This window comes from Oncorhynchus mykiss, chromosome 5 (genome assembly GCF_013265735.2).
Source record: "Oncorhynchus mykiss isolate Arlee chromosome 5, USDA_OmykA_1.1, whole genome shotgun sequence".
NCBI classification, from domain to species: domain Eukaryota; kingdom Metazoa; phylum Chordata; class Actinopteri; order Salmoniformes; family Salmonidae; genus Oncorhynchus; species Oncorhynchus mykiss.
Genome location: NC_048569.1, coordinates 91,265,417 through 91,286,124, shown reverse-complemented (window position 1 = coordinate 91,286,124; position 20,708 = coordinate 91,265,417). Strand labels below are relative to the sequence as shown.

At 51.8% G+C, this 20,708-nt stretch overlaps 2 protein-coding genes across 2 annotated transcripts in view; one reads left to right on the top strand and one right to left on the bottom strand.

Annotated features, from left to right (window-relative positions):
* The window catches only part of LOC110524793 (serine/threonine-protein kinase Nek7), a 160,252-nt gene that overhangs the window by 5,735 nt on the left and 133,809 nt on the right, over positions 1-20,708 (top strand). The gene's annotated exons all lie outside the window — the stretch shown is intronic.
* On the bottom strand, positions 560-1,887 carry LOC118964734 (extensin-like). Its single transcript, XM_036979081.1, has 2 exons — positions 1,879-1,887; positions 560-1,306 (listed from the first exon to the last, which is right to left on the bottom strand). Exons 1-2 carry the CDS (start codon positions 1,885-1,887, stop codon positions 560-562), a joined length of 756 nt encoding a protein of 251 aa, XP_036834976.1.

Sequence of the window (20,708 nt, the reverse complement as noted above, 5' to 3'; positions counted from 1 at the left end):
TTCAGGATGTAGCTGGGATGGAGGCTGGGAGCGAGGGAGGCTGGCTGGGAGGGAGGGAGGGATAGAGGGTGGGAGGCTGGCTGGGAGGGAGGGATAGAGGGTGGGCTGTGGAAGCAGCCATGAGGCTGAGGAGCTGGTTCTGGCTCCTTCAGATGTCCTGCCAAGCTGCGGCTGGGAGACGGGAGACCTCTGCCAGTGTGCTGCGGTCGTGGGGCAGCAAATCAAAATATTTTACAGATGTCTGAAGGCAGGCCCGGGAGCCAGCGGGGTATTTAGCTGTTCTTGAAGGTCTCGGGGTGTTTGTGTGTGTAAAAGCATTATGTGTGAATGGTGGGGCTACAGTGAACAGGAGCAGACATTGGTCAGTACTCAGGAGCATTTGGAGAGCAATTGGTGGGTAAGTCTGGGGCGGACAGTGTATGGCCTAGTGGAGGTGAGTCTGGGGGAGATGGTGTGGAGGTGAGTCTAGGGGGGATGGTGTGGGGCCTAGTGGAGGTGAGTCTGGGGGGGATGGTGTAGGGCCTAGTTGAGGTGAGTCTTGGGGGGGAGGGTGTGGGGCCTAGTGGAGGTGAGTCTGGGGGGGCGGTGTGAAGGTGAGTCTGGGGGGGGATGGTGTGGGGCCTAGTGGAGGTGAGTCTGGGGGGGATGGTGTGAAGGTGAATCTGGGGGGGATGGTGTTGGGCCTAGTGGAGGTGAGTCTGGGGGGGATGGTGTTGGGCCTAGTTGAGGTGAGTGGGGGGGAGGGTGTGGGGCCTAGTGGAGGTGAGTCTGGGGGGAGGGTGTGGAGGTGAGTCTGGGGGGGAGGGTGTGGAGGTGAGTCTGGGGGGGAGGGTGTGGAGGTGAGTCTGGGGGGGAGGGTGTGGAGGTGAGTCTGGGGGGGAGGGTGTGGAGGTGAGTCTGGGGGGGAGGGTGTGGAGGTGAGTCTGGGGGGGATGGTGTGGAGGTGAGTCTGGGGGGGATGGTGTGGAGGTGAGTCTGGGGGGGATGGTGTGGAGGTGAGTCTGGGGGGATGGTGTGGTGTGGAGGTGAGTCTGGGGGGATGGTGTGGAGGTGAGTCTGGGGAGATGGTGTGGTGTGGAGGTGAGTCTGGGGGGGATGGTGTGGTGTGGAGGTGAGTCTGGGGGGGATGGTGTGGAGGTGAGTCTGGGGAGATGGTGTGGAGGTGAGTCTGGGGGGGATGGTGTGGTGTGGAGGTGAGTCTGGGGGGGATGGTGTGGTGTGGAGGTGAGTCTGGGGGGATGGTGTGGAGGTGAGTCTGGGGGGATGGTGTGGTGTGGAGGTGAGTCTGGGGGGGATGGTGTGGGGCCTAGTGGAGGTGAGTCTGGGGGGAAGGTGTGGAGGTGAGTCTGGGGGGGATGGTGTGGGGCCTAGTGGAGGTGAGTCTGGGGGGGTGGTGTGGAGGTGAGTCTGGGGGATGGGGGATGGTTTAGTCCTAGTGGAGGTAGTGTATACCTCTCAAGCCTAGTACAGGGGGTGGAGTTATTGGGGTGGAGTACTGTGGAGCCTCAGCCTGGCTCCTACCACCATACTGTCTCTGCTAGGCTAGCAGACATGTCCTGGTGGACATTTTAACAGTGAATATTATTTGGAGTGGTAACAGGCTAGCAGCACGCGGTGTGGGGCAGAAGTCTGGAAACGGCCGAGCCTCAGGTACTAAAGCATGTTTATCACAAGGTCTGGGATGATACCAGTATCGTGATACTCGTTAGTATCATGGCAAGGGAACAAAACATCATCATGTTGTCATCCAGACACACATGTATTTATTTTCCAAGCTATAGCACACAATATGTTACAGAATCAAAGAGTTCGGTCTGCTTCGTGTTTTTTTTTTTTTTTTTGTGTGTTATTTTTGCCATGAAGAAAATATCTCCATACTGGTATCATCCTAGCCCAATGACAGCCCTCTAAAAGCCTCCTAAAACAAACAGCTTCGCTCTGCAGCACAGCCCAACGCAGTGCAGCCCAAACGCAGCGCACACCGCGTCTTGAAGTTAGCGTTCCGTCAGAAGAAGCCAGATGGCATGGGTTGGCAGTGTTGCGGCAGAGAAAGCATCCCCTGATGAAAGGAGTCCCTGTCTTTGAACAGGAAGTCTGGCGCGGCTGCACGGTCTGTGTTTCCATCGGGGCTACGGGTCAAACTGTTGCCACAACTCCTGGAATTGATGCTTTTTTACGCTTTTTCATGTTCATATCGGATAAAACAAGAAGGCAGGAAGTCTCATTAATATTAATGACCTAATGTGGGAAGGAGGGAGGGAAGGCCTTTGTAGTTGGTATCAGGACTGTCTGCTCTGGAACCTTCCCTGTTGTGGAGAGAACCTGTCTTTCTTGTGCTTTCTCGCTGTCGTGCTCTCTCTCTCTCTCTCTCTCTCTCTCTCTGTCTCTCTCTTTCTCTCTCTCTGCGTCTGTGTCTCTCTCTGTGTCTGTGTCTCTCTCTGCGTCTGTGTCTCTCTCTGTGTCTCTCTGTGTCTCTCTTTCTGCGTCTGTCTCTCGCTCTCTCTCTCTCGCTCTCTCTCTGCGTCTTTCTGTGTGTCTCTCTCTCTGCGTCTCTGTGTCTCTCTGCGTCTGTGTGTCTCTCTCTCTGCGTCTCTCTGTCTCTCTCTCTCTGCGTCTGTGTGTCTCTCTCTGTGTCTCTTTGTCTCTCTGCGTCTCTGTCTCTCTCTCTGCGTCTCTCTCTCTCTCTCTCTGCGTCTGTGTCTCTCTCTCTCTCTGCGTCTCTGTGTCTCTCTCTCTCTCTCTGCGTCTGCGAAGAGAGAGAGGGCAGAGAGAGGAGAGGGCAGAGAGAGGAGAGGGCAGAGAGAGGAGAGGGCAGAGAGAGAGGGCGCAGAGAGAGAGGGCGAAGAGAGAGAGGGCGAAGAGAGAGAGGGCGAAGAGAGAGAGGGCGAAGAGAGAGAGGGCGAAGAGAGAGGGCGAAGACAGAGGGCGAAGACAGAGGGCGAAGACAGAGGGCGAAGACAGAGGGCGAAGACAGAGGGCGAAGACAGAGGGCGAAGACAGAGGGCGAAGAGAGACAGAGGGCGAAGAGAGAGAGAGGGCGAAGAGAGAGAGAGGGCGAAGAGAGAGAGAGAGGAGAGGGGGAGAGAGGAGAGGGCAGAGAGGAGTGGGGGAGAGAGGAGAGGGCAGAGAGGAGTGGGGGAGAGAGGAGAGGGCTGAGAGAGAGAGGAGAGGGCTGAGAGAGAGAGGAGAGGGCTGAGAGAGAGAGGAGAGGGCTTAAAGAGAGAGGAGAGGGCTGAGAGAAGAGAGGGCTGAGAGAGAGAGAAGAGAGGGCTGAGAGAGAGAGAAGAGGGCTGAGAGAGAGAGAAGAGAGGGCTGAGAGAGAGAAGAGGGCTGAGAGAGAGAGAAGAGAGGGTTGAGAGAGGGCTGAGAGAGGGCTGAGAGGGCTAAGAGAGGGCTGAGAGGGCTAAGAGAGAGAAGAGAGGGCTGAGAGAGAGAAGAGGGCTGAGAGAGAGAAGAGAGGGCTGAGAGAGAGGTCAAAGAGAGGAGAGGGCGGAGAGAGAGATGGGAGAGAGCAGAGAGAGAGTGCAAAGAGCGAGCGAGAGAGAGAGAGAGGAGAGGGCGAAGAGAGAGGAGAGGGCAAAGAGAGAGAGAGGAGAGGGCGAAGAGAGAGGAGAGGGCAAAGAGAGAGAGAGGAGAGGGCAAAGAGAGAGAGAGGAGAGGGCGAAAAGAGAGAGAGAGGAGAGGGCGAAGAGGGCAGAGAGGAGTGGGGCAGAGAGGAGTGAGGAAGAGAGGAGAGGGCTGAGAGAGAGAGGAGAGGGCTGAGAGAGAGAGAAGAGGGCTGAGAGAGAGAGAAGAGGGCTGAGAGAGAGAAGAGGGCTGAGAGAGAGAAGAGGGCTGAGAGAGAGAAGAGGGCTGAGAGAGAGAAGAGGGCTGAGAGAGAGAAGAGGGCTGAGAGAGAGAAGAGGGCTGAGAGAGAAGAGGGCTGAGAGAGAAGAGGGCTGAGAGAGAAGAGGGCTGAGAGAGAAGAGAGGGCTGAGAGAGAGGAGAGGGCTGAGAGAGAGGAGAGGGCGAAGAGAGAGATGGGAGAGAGCAGAGAGAGAGAGTGCAAAGAGCGAGAGAGAGGGCGAAGAGAGAGAGAGAGGAGAGGGCGGAGAGAGAGGAGAGGGCGGAGAGAGAGGAGAGGGCGGAGAGAGAGGAGAGGGCGGAGAGAGAGCGGAGAGAGAGAGGAGAGGGCGGGGCGGCGAGAGAGGAGAGGGCGGAGAGAGAGAGAGAGGAGAGGGCGGAGAGCGAGAGGAGAGGGCGGAGAGAGAGAGGAGAGGGCGGAGAGCGAGAGGAGAGGGCGGAGAGAGAGAGAGGAGAGGGCGGAGAGAGGAGAGGGCAGAGAGAGGAGAGGGCAGAGAGAGGAGAGGGCAGAGAGAGGAGAGGGCAGAGAGAGAGGAGAGGGCGGAGAGAGAGAGAGAGAGAGGAGAGGGCAGAGAGAGAGAGGAGAGGGCGGAGAGAGAGAGGAGAGGTTGGAGAGGGAGGAGAGGGCGGAGAGAGAGAGGAGAGGGTGGAGAGAGAGAGAGGAGAGGGCAGAGAGAGAGGAGAGGGCGGAGAGAGAGAGGAGAGGGCAGAGAGAGAGAGGAGAGGGCGGAGAGAGAGATGAGAGGGTGGAGAGAGAGAGGAGAGGGAGGAGAGGGCGGAGAGAGAGGGAGGAGAGGGCGGAGAGAGAGAGAGGAGAGGGCGGAGAGAGAGAGAGGAGAGGGCGGAGAGAGAGAGAGGAGAGGGCGGAGAGAGAGAGAGGAGAGGGCGGAGAGAGAGAGAGGAGAGGGCGGAGAGAGAGAGGAGAGGGAGGAGAGAGAGAGGAGAGAGAGAGAGGAGAGGGCGGAGAGTGCGGAGAGAGAGAGGAGAGGGTGGAGAGAGAGAGAGGAGAGGGCAGAGAGAGGAGAGGGCAGAGAGAGAGGAGAGGGCGGAGAGAGGAGAGGGCGGCGAGAGAGAGGAGAGGGCGGAGAGAGAGAGAGGAGAGGGCGGAGAGAGAGAGGAGAGGGCGGAGAGAGAGGAGAGGGCGGAGAGAGAGAGAGGAGAGGGCGGAGAGAGAGAGGAGAGGGCGGAGAGAGAGAGAGAGGAGAGGGCGGAGAGAGAGTGAGGAGAGGGCGGAGAGAGAGAGGAGAGGGCGGAGAGAGAGAGGAGAGGGAGGAGAGAGATGGAGAGAGAGAGAGGAGAGGGCGGAGAGAGAGAGGAGAGGGAGGGCGGAGAGAGAGGGAGAGGGAGGGCAGAGAGAGGAGAGGGCGGAGAGAGAGAAAGAGAGAGAGTGCGAGGAGAGGGCGGAGAGAGAGAGGAGAGAGAGAGGGCGGAGAGAGAGAGAGAGAGGGCAGAGAGAGAGAGAGAGAGGAGAGGGCGGAGAGGGCGGGGAGAGAGAGAGGAGAGGGCAGAGAGAGAGAGAGATGGAGAGAGGAGAGGGCGGAGCTAGAGAGAGAGAGGAGAGGGCGGAGCGAGAGAGAGAGGAGAGGGCGGAGAGAGAGAGGAGAGGGCGGAGAGAGAGAGAGAGGGCGGAGAGAGAGATGAGAGGGCGGAGAGAGAGAGGAGAGGGCAGAGAGAGAGAGGAGAGGGCAGACAGAGAGAGGAGAGGGCAGAGAGAGAGGAGAGGGCGGAGAGATGGAGAGGGTGGAGTGAGAGAGAGAGGAGAGGGCGGAGAGAGAGGAGAGGGCAGAGAGAGAGAGGAGAGGGCGGAGAGAGAGGAAAGGGCGGAGAGAGAGAGAGAGGAGAGGGCGGAGAGAGAGGAGAGGGCAGAGAGAGAGAGGAAAGGGCGGAGAGATGGAGAGGGTGGAGTGAGAGAGAGAGGAGGGGGCGGAGAGAGAGAGAAAGGAAAGGGCGGAGAGAGAGATGAGAGGGCGGAGAGAGAGATGAGAGGGCGGAGAGAGAGAGGAGAGGGCAGAGAGAGAGAGGAGAGGGCAGAGAGAGAGAGGAGAGGGCAGACAGAGAGAGGAGAGGGCAGAGAGAGAGGAGAGGGCGGAGAGATGGAGAGGGTGGAGTGAGAGAGAGAGGAGAGGGCGGAGAGAGAGGAGAGGGCAGAGAGAGAGAGGAGAGGGCGGAGAGAGAGAGGAGAGGGCGGAGAGAGAGAGGAGAGAGAGGAAAGGGCGGAGAGATGGAGAGGGTGGAGTGAGAGAGAGAGAGGAGGGGGCGGAGAGAGAGAGAAAGGAAAGGGCGGAGAGAGAGGAGAGAGAGCGAGGGAGGAGAGAGATAGGAGAGGGCGGAGAGAGAGAGGAGAGAGGAGAGGGCAGAGAGAGAGGAGAGGGCAGACAGAGAGAGGAGAGGGCAGAGAGATGGAGAGGGTGGAGTGAGAGAGAGAGAGGAGAGGGCGGAGAGAGAGAGGAGAGGGCGGAGAGAGAGGAGAGGGCAGAGAGAGAGAGGAGAGGGCGGAGAGAGAGGAAAGGGCGGAGAGAGAGAGAGAGGAGAGGGCGGAGAGAGAGGAGAGGGCAGAGAGAGAGAGGAGAGGGCGGAGAGATGGAGAGGGTGGAGTGAGAGAGAGAGGAGAGGGCGGAGAGAGAGAGAGGAGAGGGCGGAGAGAAAGAGGGGAGATGGCGTGAAGAGAGAGAGGAGAGGGCGGAGAGAGAGAGGAGAGGGCGGAGAGAGAGAGAGAGAGGAGAGGGCGGAGAGAGAGAGAGAGAGGAGAGGGCGGAGAGAGAGAGAGAGAGAGAGAGAGAGAGAGAGAGAGAGATTAGAGTTCCGGAGTTCCAAATTGAGCAGCTGCTGAAAAATGAGCTCCTGTATATATTGAGATTTAAATGGTTTTTTAGAGTGAAGTACATCGAAAAAATCAAAAGAAAACTGCAAGACTCAATAGAAGACAATACAAGCAACAAACCAAAAAGACAGGATTTCGAAAAAGTAACTATATTTCATAAAATTATACAGTTATCTTAGCTAGCTGAATTGTTAGCTGAATTGTTTACATGTTGCTAAGCAGTTGCTAGGGACTCTCCTGGAAGAAGCTAGCTAGCTTACAAAGAATAACAAAAAAAATATCTAGTTAACAGAAGAAAGGAAGACAAAATAAGGACAAAATAAGGACAGAAGAAAAAAGAAAAGAAAAAAGGACAACAAAGTGAAACAGTCCTCTGAAGAAACAAGAGAGCATTATACAAGAAACAGCACTTCTATTCTATTGCAACATTGTAGCCAACATCACCAGCGTTGCTATGGAAATTGTTTACCCACCAGACATCCAAACAGAGAAAGCTAAGAAAAGTTTCAAAGGTTTGTTGATGGGACAGAACCATGAATGCCTGTTTGCAGATCTTACCAGTTACAAAACAAGAGCAAATTTAATTTTTAATACCAATCGAGGGAACATATGGAAAAAGGTTATTTGCAACCATTTCCCTTTCTCAAAAAAGAGGGGCATCAGCCAAGGATGTCAGATCAGCATTTTTGAAGAAGCTGACCAGAGCAACACATATCAAACAGTAAACTTATATAATAATGGAACTGTATTGATACAAGGCAATGATTCAAGCCTCCAGGCTTTTGAGAATAGGTTTGCTACCCTAAAAGAAGACGCTGACATCATCTCAGAAAATGAGGAAAAAGTCAAGGAGGGAGATGGAGAAAAGCAGACCCCAATGGTCTCTGTGACCCAGCAGGAAGCCCTCAACGTCCCTTTACCTACCTCACCTGCAGCAGACAGAGTCAAGGACATGACAATTTCAATAAGAACACCTGCTATGCAACGTTTCCACAACACCCTCTCTCTAGTCGAAGCAGAGGTCATAGAACTCAGAGAGAAGAAGCTTCAAGAGGAGGACACTGTCCAGAAACTCAAAGAAGAGATGAAACAGTTCAGGGAGGAGAGCAGAGCATCCATAGCTAAATTAGAAAGCAGAATGGACAAGCTGAGTCAGACAAATGATGACCTCAGAGACCATCTGAGCACAACTAGAAAGGAGCTCGAACAAAAAGAGAGGTACATTGACACCCTCAACCGGCAGAGAGTCATTGTGTCCTCTGCATCTAGAAAACATGTCCACCAGCTTGGTACAACACAAGCAGAACCTGAGACCAGCATGGCCTCCACTACACAGCCGGATGACACTGCACCAGCCTACCAGTCTGCTCCAGCCCAGGTCAACCTACCAGCCTCTCAGTCTGCTCCAGCCCAGGTCAACCTACCAGCCTCCCAGTCTGCTCCAGCCCAGGTCAGAATACCAGCCTCCCAGTCTGCTCCAGCCCAGGTTAACCTACCAGCCTCCCAGTCTGCTCCAGCCCAGGTCAACCTACCAGCCTCCCAGTCTGCTCCAGCCCAGGTCAGAATACCAGCCTCCCAGTCTGCTCCAGCCCAGGTTAACCTACCAGCCTCCCAGTCTGCTCCAGCCCAGGTCAGAATACCAGCCTCCCAGTCTGCTCCACCCAGACAATCACCCACAACTGCAATTCTAATTGATTCAAATGGGAAGTTCTTAGTCCAGGAAAGATTATTCCCTAGACACCAGGTGTATAAGTTCTGGTGTCCTACAACTGAGAGTGCAATGCAGCTACTCAGTCAGACCAGGATTGACACCCCTGACAACATCATCATCCACACTGGCACAAACGACCTTCATGCCAAAGGTGAAAATGTATCTGGGGCAGTGAGAAGAGTGGCAGAACGGGCACAGGCTATGTTCCCAACAACCAATATAGTTGTGTCCACCCTCCTACCAAGAAAAGACTTCCCAGAAAAGTTGATCGACAAAATAAATCAACAGATCACTGTGGACTGTGCCTCACTGCTCAACGTCAGAACGGCTCACCACCCCACTCTGACATGTCAACACTTATATGATAATATACATCTTGATCAGGACAGTATCAGAACCTTTGCCAAGGACCTAAAAGATGCAACACTTGGCAGGGACCCACACACCCATCACCCCAGCAACAAAGGTCCCACGCCCCACCTTCTGAAACAACAGTACCTCCACCATCCCGAGGAGAAAAGAGCCAGACATGGCTTATTACAGCACAGCTCTACTAGACCAGGCCCAACACAGCACAGCTCTACTAGACCAGGCCCAACACAGCACAGCTCTACTAGACCCGGCCCATCACAACACAGCTCTACTAGACCTGGCCCATCACAACAAAGCTCTACTAGACCTGGCCCATCACAACACAGCTCTACTAGACCTGGCCCATCACAACACAGCTCTACTAGACCCGGCCCATCACAACACAGCTCTACTAGACCCGGCCCATCACAACGCAGCTCTACTAGACCCGGCCCATCACAACACAGCTCTACTAGACCTGTCCCATCACAACACAGCTCTACTAGACCCAGCCCATCACAACACAGCTCTGACCACTACTCCAGGGTCGGTCAGAACACTGCCCTTCAGGGAAGTAGACCACATGATGCAGTCCACACCATGTATCAATTAGATCGTCAGCCTACATATGCTGAGGTAACCTCTGGCAGAAGACCCCTAGAACAATCAGAGATAGGAGAGGTGCGCCAACTATTGCAACTAATATGCAGACTACTGAGCTAGACAGTCCCTTTAATTCACACACGGGCACGCACGCGCACACACACACACACAAACACACAGGGTTGCAGATTGCACATAACATAAGTACAATGCAATCTTATTCCATTCTTATTCATTTGTTTACAAATATTCCTAAATGTATTGACACCGGTATTATAATAATTATTATATGTAATGGTGTGTGTGTGTGTGTGTGTGTGTGCGCGTGTGTGTGTATGTATGTATGTATGTGTGTATATGTGTATGTGCATGTATGTGTGTATATATATATATATATATATATATATATATGTATGTGTATGTGTATATATATGTATATATATATGTATGTATGTATGTGTGTGTGTGTGTATGTATGTGTGTGTGTGTGTGTGTATGTATGTATGTATGTATGTGTGTATATGTATGTGTATGTATATATGTATGTGTATGTATATATATATGTATATATATATGTATGTGTATGTATATATGTATGTATGTGTGTATACATGTATGTATATATATGTATGTGTGTATATGTGTATGTATATATATGTATATATACATATTTTATTTTTTTTGTTTTTTTTCGATGTACTTTACTCAAACCAGTGAATATCACTTATTATAAATGAGATCATTAACTATCAGCTCTTGGAATATCCAGGGCCTATACTCTTCACATTTTGGTTATAAAACAACTAATCCAGAATTGATTAAAAACATCAAGGGACAGGACATCATAATCCTACTGGAAACATGGTGTCGTGGAGACATAGATACTCAGTGTCCCTCAGGCTATAGAGAAAGTTTACTACCATCAATCAAACATAAAAATGTTAAACGGGGCCGAGACTCAGGTGGAATCATCATTTGGCATAAGCAGGACTTAGCACTGAATGAAATGAAAAAAGGTACCACTCACATTTGGCTAAAACTTAACAAAGGTACAATCTATTGTGACAATGATGTATACATATGTGCAGCTTATGCTCCTCCTTCAGATTCATCATATTATGATGATCAGTTTTTTGACAATCTCCAGACAGAAATCATTACATTTCAGGCGCAGGGTAAAGTGCTTCTTTGTGGAGATTTCAATGCAAGAACAGGTTCTGAGCCTGACTACACTGATGCGGGAGGTAACCACCACATATTTGGACACCCCTCCTTGTACAGTAGCCCTATTATAAATAATAGAAACAGTCCTGACCAAATACTGAACAAAAATGGAAAAGAGTTAGTACATCTCTGTCGAGCCTTAGGCCTGTACATGCTTAATGGTAGAATCAGAGGGGACTCTTTAGGTCAGTTTACTTACTGCTCAGCTCTTGGGACAAGTGTAGTCGATTATGCCATCACTGACATTGACCCCTCCTCCATTAGTGCATTCACTGTCAGACCACAGACACCATTGTCAGATCACAGTCAGATCAACGTGTTTCTGAAGAAATTAACCGGCAATATTCATTCAAAAAAACAGCCCAATAAACTTTACAACATAAACCAATCGTTCAGATGGGCTCCAAACAGTGCAGAGGCATTCATTGAAACATTGAACTCAAATGAAATGATGAACTCTATACAGTTTTTCAATAACTCACAGTACCAAAACAATAAAGATGGTGTCAATTCAGCTACCCAAAACATCAACTGCATATTCCAAAAAGCAGCATCGAAAGCAAATTTGAGAAAACCAAAGCAATGCAACATCAGAAGCAAAAATCTAAATGTTTCTGACAAATGGTTTGATAATGAATGTAAAACAATTAGAAAACACCTAAGACAAATGTCAAACAAAAAACATAAGCAGCAAAACAACCCAGAGCTACGATATGAATACTTTGAAACTCTGAAACAGTATAAACAAACACTGAAATGCAAGAAATTGAATTATACCAACAAGACACTTGATGAAATTGAAAACGCAATTGACCAAAATCAGTTCTGGGACATGTGGAACAATTTAAGCACAACAAAGCCACAAGAATTAGCCATACAAGATGTAGGAATTTGGAAAACTTACTTTGATAATCTATACAAAAACATCCCACAAAAAGACTTAAACCAGAACCAATTAGAAATTATAGAAAAATTGAACATCCTTGAATCAGTCATTAAAAACAACCAAAATCCATTAGATTACCCAATAACCCAACAAGAACTAAATGAAAAGCTAAAATCTATTAAATCAAAAAAGGCTTGTGGTGTAGACAACATCAGAAATGAAATGCTGAAAAACAGCACACCTGAGTTGCAAAATGCTGTGCTTAAATTGTTCAACATGGTTTTAACTTCTGGCTGCTTCCCTGATGTCTGGAACCAGGGGCTCATCTCCCCTATCCACAAAAGTGGAGACAAATCAGACCCCAATAATTACAGGGGAATTTGCGTCAACAGTAACTTGGGAAAGATTTTCTGTAGCATTTTGAATTCAAGAATTCAAACCTTTCTTCAAGAAAAAAATGTAATAAGTAAATGTCAAATTGGCTTTCTCCCTAACCATCGCACTACTGACCATATATACACCTTACACACACTAATTAATAAACACGTCCACCAAAAAAAAGAGGGCAAAATCTTTGCTTGCTTTATTGACTTTAAAAAAGCATTTGATTCGATTTGGCATGAAGGGCTATTCTACAAAATTCTACAAAGTGGGCTTGGTGGTAAGGTGTATGACTTAATAAAATGTATGTACACAAAAAACAAGTGTGCAATAAAAATCAAAAACCAAAGAACAGAATTTTTTTCACAATGTCGAGGTGTGAGACAAGGCTGCAATTTGAGTCCAAATCTTTTCAACATTTATATCAATGAATTAGCAGACATGTTGGACCAATCTCCAGCCCCAGGACTCACACTATTTGACACAGAGGTGAAATACCTGCTATATGCTGATGACTTGGTACTTCTATCACCAACCAAAGAAGGTCTTCAACAAAACATTAATATTCTGGAGCAATATTGCCATAATTGGGCCCTGGCAGTAAATTTCCAAAAAACTAAAATCATGATTTTCCAAAAAAAACCCAGATGTCAGAAACACAAATGTAAATTCACCCTGAACAACACCTTAATTGAACACACAAAACATTACACCTACCTTGGTCTGACCATATCTGCATCGGGAAACTTTAATATGGCAGTGAAGGCACTCAAAGAAAAAGCCCGCAGAGCAATGTATGCAATAAAAATGAAATTATTCAAAATCAACATCCCAATTAGAATTTGGACTAAAATATTTGACAGTGTAATCCTACCAATAGCACTTTATGGAAGTGAGGTTTGGGGGCCACTCAATAAACTGGATTTTAAAATGTGGGACAAACATCCAATTGAAGCCCTACATGCAGAATTCTGTCGGAAAATTCTACAAGTCCAGAGAAATACACCAACTAATGCATGTAGGGCAGAATTGGGCCGTTTTCCAGTAATAATGAAAATACAGAAAAGATCATTAAAATTTTGGCTACATCTAAATTCAAGTCCAAATTCGAGTCTGCAATTTAAAGCACTTCAAGCCCAAGAGCTGAGCCCAGAAACGAGCCCTCTCAGTCAGATGGTGTTGGACCTCACCAACCAAGCTGACGCCAGCACTGCTTCAAAAGAAAGAATTCCAATAAGCAAAATCATGAACCAATCAAAGGAATCATATTTACAATACTGGAAAAACGAAACAAAATCCCAAAGCCGACTAAATTGCTATCTGACCCTAAACAGAGAATATGAATTGGCTGATTATCTCTACTCTGTCAGAGATACGAAGCAGAGACAGATCCTTACCAAGTACAGGCTAAGTGACCACCGATTGGCAATAGAAACCGGCAGACATAAAAAGACATGGCTACCCAAAGAGGAGCGTGTATGTGGTCACTGCATGACAGGGGAGGTAGAGACAGAGATGCACTTTCTCCTTTACTGTGATAAATATTCCTCACAAAGAGATTCATTATTCACAGAAATGACTACATATATTCCACATTTTTACAAATTGAACCCAGAGGAAAAACTAAGAATACTCATGGGCGAAGGAGCAATGGCTCCTCTTGCAGCCAAATATGTATTTTCCTGCCATAGCCTGAGGGACACTGAATAATAACATCTGCATAGTAAACAGTAACTTACTTATTATTACTATTATTGTTATTACTATAATTATTAATGTTTACTGTAGACTGTTACCATTTTATTGTTATTATTTTTGTATTTAATTTTGTATTATTATTTACTACCATTTTATATTATTATTTGCTATCATTTATAATTTTGTTACAATGTATATTGTATACATTGTTGCTTTGGCAATATTGACACAATGTTTTTCATGCCAATAAAGCAGCTTGAATTTGAATTTGAATTTGAATTTGAGAGAGGAGAGAGAGAGAGAGAGGGAGGAGAGGGCGGAGAGAGAGAGAGGGCAGAGAGAGAGAGAGGAGAGGGCGGAGAGAGAGGGCGAGGAGAGGGCAGAGAGAGAGAGAGATGGAGAGAGGAGAGGGCGGAGCTAGAGAGAGAGAGAGAGAGGGGGCGGAGCGAGAGAGAGAGGAGAGGGCGGAGCGAGAGAGAGAGGAGAGGGCGGAGAGAGAGAGGAGAGAGGAGAGGGCGGAGAGAGAGGAGAGGGCGGGGCGGCGAGAGAGGAGAGGGCGGAGAGAGAGGGCGGAGAGAGAGAGAGGAGAGGGCAGAGAGAGAGAGAGAGAGAGAGCGCGAGGAGAGGGCGGAGAGAAAGAGGGGAGATGGCGTGAAGAGAGAGAGGAGAGGGCGGAGAGAGAGAGGGCGGAGAGAGAGAGAGGAGAGGGCGGAGAGAGAGAGAGAGGAGAGAGAGAGGGAGGAGAGAGATAGGAGAGGGCGGAGAGAGAGAGGAGAGGGCGGAGAGAGAGAGGAGAGGGCGGAGAGAGAGAGGAAAGGGCGGAGAGAGAGAGAGAGGAAAGGGCGGAGAGAGAGGAGAGAGAGCGAGGGAGGAGAGAGATAGGAGAGGGCGGAGAGAGAGAGGGCGGAGAGAGAGAGGAGAGGGCGGAGAGAGAGAGGAGAGGGCGGAGAGAGAGAGGAGAGGGCAGACAGAGAGAGGAGAGGGCAGAGTGAGAGGAGAGGGCGGAGAGATGGAGAGGGTGGAGTGAGAGAGAGGAGAGGGCGGAGAGAGAGAGGAGAGGGCGGAGAGAGAGGAGAGGGCAGAGAGAGAGAGAGGAGAGGGCGGAGAGAGAGGAAAGGGCGGAGAGAGAGAGAGAGGAGAGGGCGGAGAGAGAGGAGAGGGCAGAGAGAGAGAGGAGAGGGCGGAGAGATGGAGAGGGTGGAGTGAGAGAGAGAGGAGAGGGCGGAGAGAGAGAGCGGAGAGGAGAGGGCGGAGAGAGAGAGAGGAGAGGGCGGAGAGAGGAGAGGGCAGAGAGGGAGAGGAGAGGGCGGAGAGAGAGAGAGAGAGGAGAGGGCGGAGAGAGAGGGCGGAGAGAGAGTGAGGAGAGGGCGGAGAGAGTGAGGAGAGGGCGGAGAGAGAGAGGAGAGGGCGGAGAGAGAGAGGAGAGGGCGGAGAGAGAGAGAGAGGGCGGAGAGAGAGAGAGAGGGCGGAGAGAGAGAGAGGAGAGGGCGGAGAGAGAGGAGAGGGAGGAGAGAGAGAGGAGAGGGAGGAGAGAGAGAGGAGAGGGCAGAGAGGAGAGGGCGGAGAGAGAGAGAGGAGAGGGAGGGCAGAGAGAGAGGAGAGGGCGGAGAGGGAGGGCAGAGAGAGAGGAGAGGGCGGAGAGGGAGGGCGGAGAGAGGGAGAGAGAGGAGAGGGCGGAGAGAGAGAGAGAGGGCGGAGAGAGAGAGAGAGAGAGAGAGGAGAGGGCGGAGAGAGAGGAGAGGGCGGAGAGAGAGAGGAGAGGGGAGAGGGAGAGGAGAGAGAGGAGAGGGCGGAGAAAGAGAGAGCGAGGAGAGGGCGGAGAGAGAGGGCGGAGAGAGAGAGCGAGGAGAGGGCGGAGAGAGAGAGCGAGGAGAGGGCGAAGAGAGAGGAGAGGGCGAAGAGAGAATGTGGAGAGGGCGAGGAGAGCGAGAGAGAATTTGGTATTTTATTAGGATCCCCATTAGCTTTTGTGAAAGCAGCATGCATCTATTCTTCCTGGGGTCCACACAGAATATGAAACATGACATACTGTAGTACAGAACATTAATAGACAAGAACAGCTCAAGGACGGAACTACATACACTTTTTTGTAGGCACACGTAGCCTACATGTCAATGCATACACAAACTATCTAGGTCAAATAGATAGTTTGTCGGGGAGAGGGAGAGCGGGTGAGGAGGGAGGCATTTAGAAGGGAGGGGGAGGGGGGTGACCCCTTAGGGGCAGTGTGATTCTCTGATCATTGACTTTACACACACACACGCGCACACACACACCCTCTTCAGGAACGCTGGGTGATGTGTGTGTGAATCTCTCTTCATGATTCATATCAGTAAATGATCACAGAGGAGACTGGCACAGACAGCATGCTCTTTGTAGTCTGTTCATACCTCAGACATCGGGGTCAGACCACCTCAGACATCGGGGTCAGACCACCTCAGACATCTGGATCAGACCATCTCAGACATCAGGGTCAGACCACCTCAGACATCGGGTTCAGACCTCCTCAGACATCGGTGTCAGAGCTCCTCAGACATCGGTGTCAGAGCTCCTCAGACATCGGTGTCAGAGCTCCTCAGACATCGGGGTCAGACCTCCTCAGACATCGGGGTCAGACCTCCTCAGACATCTGGGTCAGACCTCCTCAGACATCGGGGTCAGACCTCCTCAGACATCTGGATCAGACCACCTCTGACATCTGGGGCAGACCACCTCAGACATCGGGGTCAGACCACCTCAGACATCGGGGTCAGACCACCTCAGACATCGGGGTCAGACCACCTCAGACATCGGGGTCAGACCACCTCAGACATCGGGGTCAGACCACCTCAGACATCTGGATCAGACCACCTCAGACATCTGGGGCAGACCTCCTCAGACATCTGGGGCAGACCTCCTCAGACATCGGGGTCAGACCTCCTCAGACATCTGGATCAGACCACCTCTGACATCTGGGGCAGACCACCTCAGACATCGGGGTCAGACCACCTCAGACATCGGGGTCAGACCTCCTCAGACATCGGGGTCAGACCACCTCAGACATCGGGGTCAGACCACCTCAGACATCTGGATCAGACCACCTCAGACATCGGGGTCAGACCACCTCAGACATCTGGATCAGACCACCTCAGACATCGGGGTCAGACCACCTCAGACATCGGGGTCAGACCACCTCAGACATCAGGGTCAGACCACCTCAGACATCGGGGTCAGACCACCTCAGACCTCCACTTTGACTGGTTCACTCTGTAGCCTTGACACTAAGAATCAACTCAAACGTTGATCTTTACATATTGACATGGTTTTCATCCAAATACAGAGGCACTGTACTTGACCCTTGATTGCGCTGCTCAGTGCTGGATCTGGTTAAGTGTGTTAGAGGCGTTCAGCGAGGCCGACCACAGAACCCACAGCAGGCTCAGCTAGAACCAGAGAACCCCAACCACATACAGACACACAGACCCCGGACTGATTTCTGTACAGCCCTCTCTTGTTCCCAGAGGTTGTGTGTGTGTCTCTTACTGTGTGTGTGTGTGTGTCTCTTACTGTGTGTGTCTCTTACTGTGTGTGTGTGTGTCTCTTACTGTGTGTGTGTGTGTGTGTCTCTTACTGTGTGTGTGCGTGTCTCTTACTGTGTGTGTGTGAGACGTGTTTCTCGGTCCCAGAGCAGTTCTGTTGCGTCTGGGTCCATCAGTGTATTGTTCCACCAGCGGTCTTTATGGCGACACACATGTACATGGACACACAGGCCCGGTAATCCCCGGCATGAGCGGTCCGCCTCACGTTTGCACTCAGCTATGTAACTACACATGCCTGGGAACCGCGTTACTAATGGTTCCGACATCTTGCTCTTTCCCTTTGTCCCTACTGGAGCACTGATGCAGGATAACTGATGCAGGATAACTGCTGCTAACTATCAAGGGAAGAAAAAAACCTGCATGGAGGGAATATGATAGAAAAAGAGAGAGAGAGAGAGAGATGGGGGGGGGAGGGAGAGAGAGATGGGGTGAGAGAGATGGGGTGAGAGAGAGATGGGGGGGAGGGAGAGAGAGATGGGGTGAGGGAGAGAGAGATGGGGTGAGGGAGAGAGAGATGGGGTGAGGGAGAGAGAGATGGGGTGAGGGAGAGAGAGATGGGGTGAGGGAGAGAGAGATGGGGTGAGGGAGAGAGAGATGGGGGGAGAGAGAGAGAGATGGGGGGAGGGAGAGAGAGATGGGGTGAGAGAGAGATGGGGGAGGGAGAGAGAGATGGGGGAGAGAGATGGGGGAGAGAGAGAGATGGAGTGAGAGAGAGATGGGGAGAGAGAGAGAGATGGGGTGAGAGAGAGAGATGGGGAGAGAGAGAGATGGGGAGAGAGAGAGAGATGGGGTGAGAGAGAGAGATGGGGTGAGAGAGAGAGAGATGGGGAGAGAGAGAGAGAGAGAGATGGGGGAGAGAGGGAGAGAGAGATGGGGGGGAGAGAGATGGGGGGAGAGAGAGAGATGGGGTGAGAGAGAGAGAGAGATGGGGGGAGGGAGAGAGAGAGATGGGGTGAGAGAGAGAGATGGGGAGAGAGAGAGAGATGGGGTAAGAGAGAGATGGGGAGAGAGAGAGAGATGGGGTGAGAGAGAGATGGGGAGAGAGAGAGAGATGGGGTGAGAGAGAGAGAGATGGGGAGAGAGAGAGATGGGGAGAGAGGGAGAGAGAGAGATGGGGAGAGAGGGAGAGAGAGATGGGGTGAGGGGGAGACGAGGTGAGAGAGATTGAGAGATTGGGGGAGAGAGAGAGAGATGGGGGGAGGGAGAGAGAGATGGGGGAGGGAGAGAGAGATGGGGGGAGAAAGAGAGATATGGGGTGAGAGAGATATGGGGTGAGAGAGAGAGAGATGGGGGGAGAGAGAAATGGGGGGAGAGAGAGAGATGGGGTGGGGGAGAGAGAGATGGGGTGGGGGAGAGAGAGAGATGGGGTGGGGGAGAGAGAGAGATGGGGTGAGAGAGAGAGAGAGATGGGGTGAGGGGGAGACGAGGTGAGAGAGATTGAGAGATTGGGGGAGAGAGAGAGAGATGGGGGAGAGAGAGAGAGAGAGATGGGGGGGAGAGAGAGAGAGATGGGGTGAGAGAGAGAGAGAGATGGGGAGAGAGAGAGAGAGATGGGGAGAGAGAGAGAGAGATGGGGAGAGAGATGGGGGAGAGAGAGAGAGATGGGGGGAGAGTGAGAGATGGGGAGAGAGAGAGAGAGATGGGGGAGGGAGAGAGAGATGGGGTGAGAGAGATGTGGGGAGAGAGAGATGGGGGGAGAGAGAGAGAGAGATGGGGGGTGAGAGAGAGAGATGGGGGGAGAGAGAGAGAGAGAGATGGGGAGAGAGAGAGAGAGATGGAGGGGAGAGAGAGAGAGATGGGGTGAGAGAGAGAGATGGGGTGAGAGAGATTGAGAGATTGGGGGGAGAGAGAGAGAGATGGGGTGAGATAGAGAGATGGGGGAGGGGGAGCGAGATGGGGGGAGAGAGAGAGAGATGGGGGGAGAGAGAGAGAGATGGGGGGAGGGAGAGAGAGATGGGGGGGAGAGAGAGAGAGAGAGATGGAGTGAGAGAGAGAGAGAGATGGGGAGAGAGAGAGAGATGGGGAGAGAGATGGGGGAGAGAGAGAGAGAGATGGGGGGAGAGTGAGAGATGGGGAGAGAGAGAGAGAGATGGGGGAGGGAGAGAGAGATGGGGTGAGAGAGATGTGGGGAGAGAGAGATGGGGGGTGAGAGAGAGAGATGGGGGGGAGAGAGAGAGATGGAGGGGAGAGAGAGAGAGATGGGGTGAGAGAGAGAGAGATGGGGTGAGAGAGAGAGATGGGGTGAGAGAGAGAGAGAGATGGGGGGAGGGAGAGATGGGGGGGGAAGAGAGAGATGGGGGGGAGAGAGAGAGAGAGATGGGGTGAGAGAGAGACGAGGTGAGAGAGATTGAGAGATTGGGGGAGAGAGAGAGAGATGGGGGGAGAGAGAGAGAGAGAGATGGGGGGGAGAGAGAGAGAGAGAGAGATGGGGTGAGAGAGATGAGGTGAGAGAGATTGAGAGATTGGGGGGAGAGAGAGAGAGATGGGGGGAGAGAGAGAGATGGGGGGAGGGGAGCGAGATGGGGGGAGAGAGAGAGAGATGGGGGGAGGGAGAGAGAGATGGGGTGAGAGAGATGGGGGAGGGAGAGAGAGATGGGGGAGAGAGATGGGGGAGAGAGAGAGATGGAGTGAGAGAGAGATGGGGTGAGAGAGAGAGATGGGGTGAGAGAGAGAGAGATGTGGAGAGAGAGAGAGAGAGAGAGAGAGAGATGGGGGGAGAGAGGGAGAGAGAGATGGGGGGGAGAGAGATGGGGGGAGAGAGGGAGAGAGAGAGATGGGGTGAGAGAGAGAGAGAGATGGGGGGAGGGAGAGAGAGAGATGGGGTGAGATGGGGAGAGAGAGAGAGATGGGGTAAGAGAGAGATGGGGAGAGAGAGAGAGATGGGGTAAGAGAGAGATGGGGAGAGAGAGAGAGATGGGGTGAGAGAGAGATGGGGAGAGAGAGAGAGATGGGGTGAGAGAGAGAGAGATGGGGAGAGAGAGAGAGATGGGGGGGAGAGAGAGATGGGGAGAGAGGGAGAGAGAGAGATGGGGTGAGAGAGAGAGAGATGGGGGGAGGGAGAGAGAGATGGGGGAGGGAGAGAGAGATGGGGGGAGAAAGAGAGATATGGGGTGAGAGAGAGAGAGATGGGGGGAGAGAGAAATGGGGGGAGAGAGAGAGATGGGGTGGGGGAGAGAGAGATGGGGTGGGGGAGAGAGAGAGATGGGGTGGGGGAGAGAGAGAGATGGGGTGAGAGAGAGAGAGAGATTGGGGGAGAGAGAGAGAGATGGGGGGGAGAGAGAGAGAGAGAGATGGGGGGGGAGAGAGAGAGAGATGGGGTGAGAGAGAGAGAGAGATGGGGAGAGAGAGAGAGAGATGGGGAGAGAGAGAGAGAGATGGGGAGAGAGATGGGGGAGAGAGAGAGAGATGGGGGGAGAGTGAGAGATGGGGAGAGAGAGAGAGAGATGGGGGAGGGAGAGAGAGATGGGGTGAGAGAGATGTGGGGAGAGAGAGATGGGGGGAGAGAGAGAGAGAGATGGGGGGTGAGAGAGAGAGATGGGGAGAGAGAGAGAGAGAGATGGGGAGAGAGAGAGAGAGATGGAGGGGAGAGAGAGAGAGATGGGGTGAGAGAGA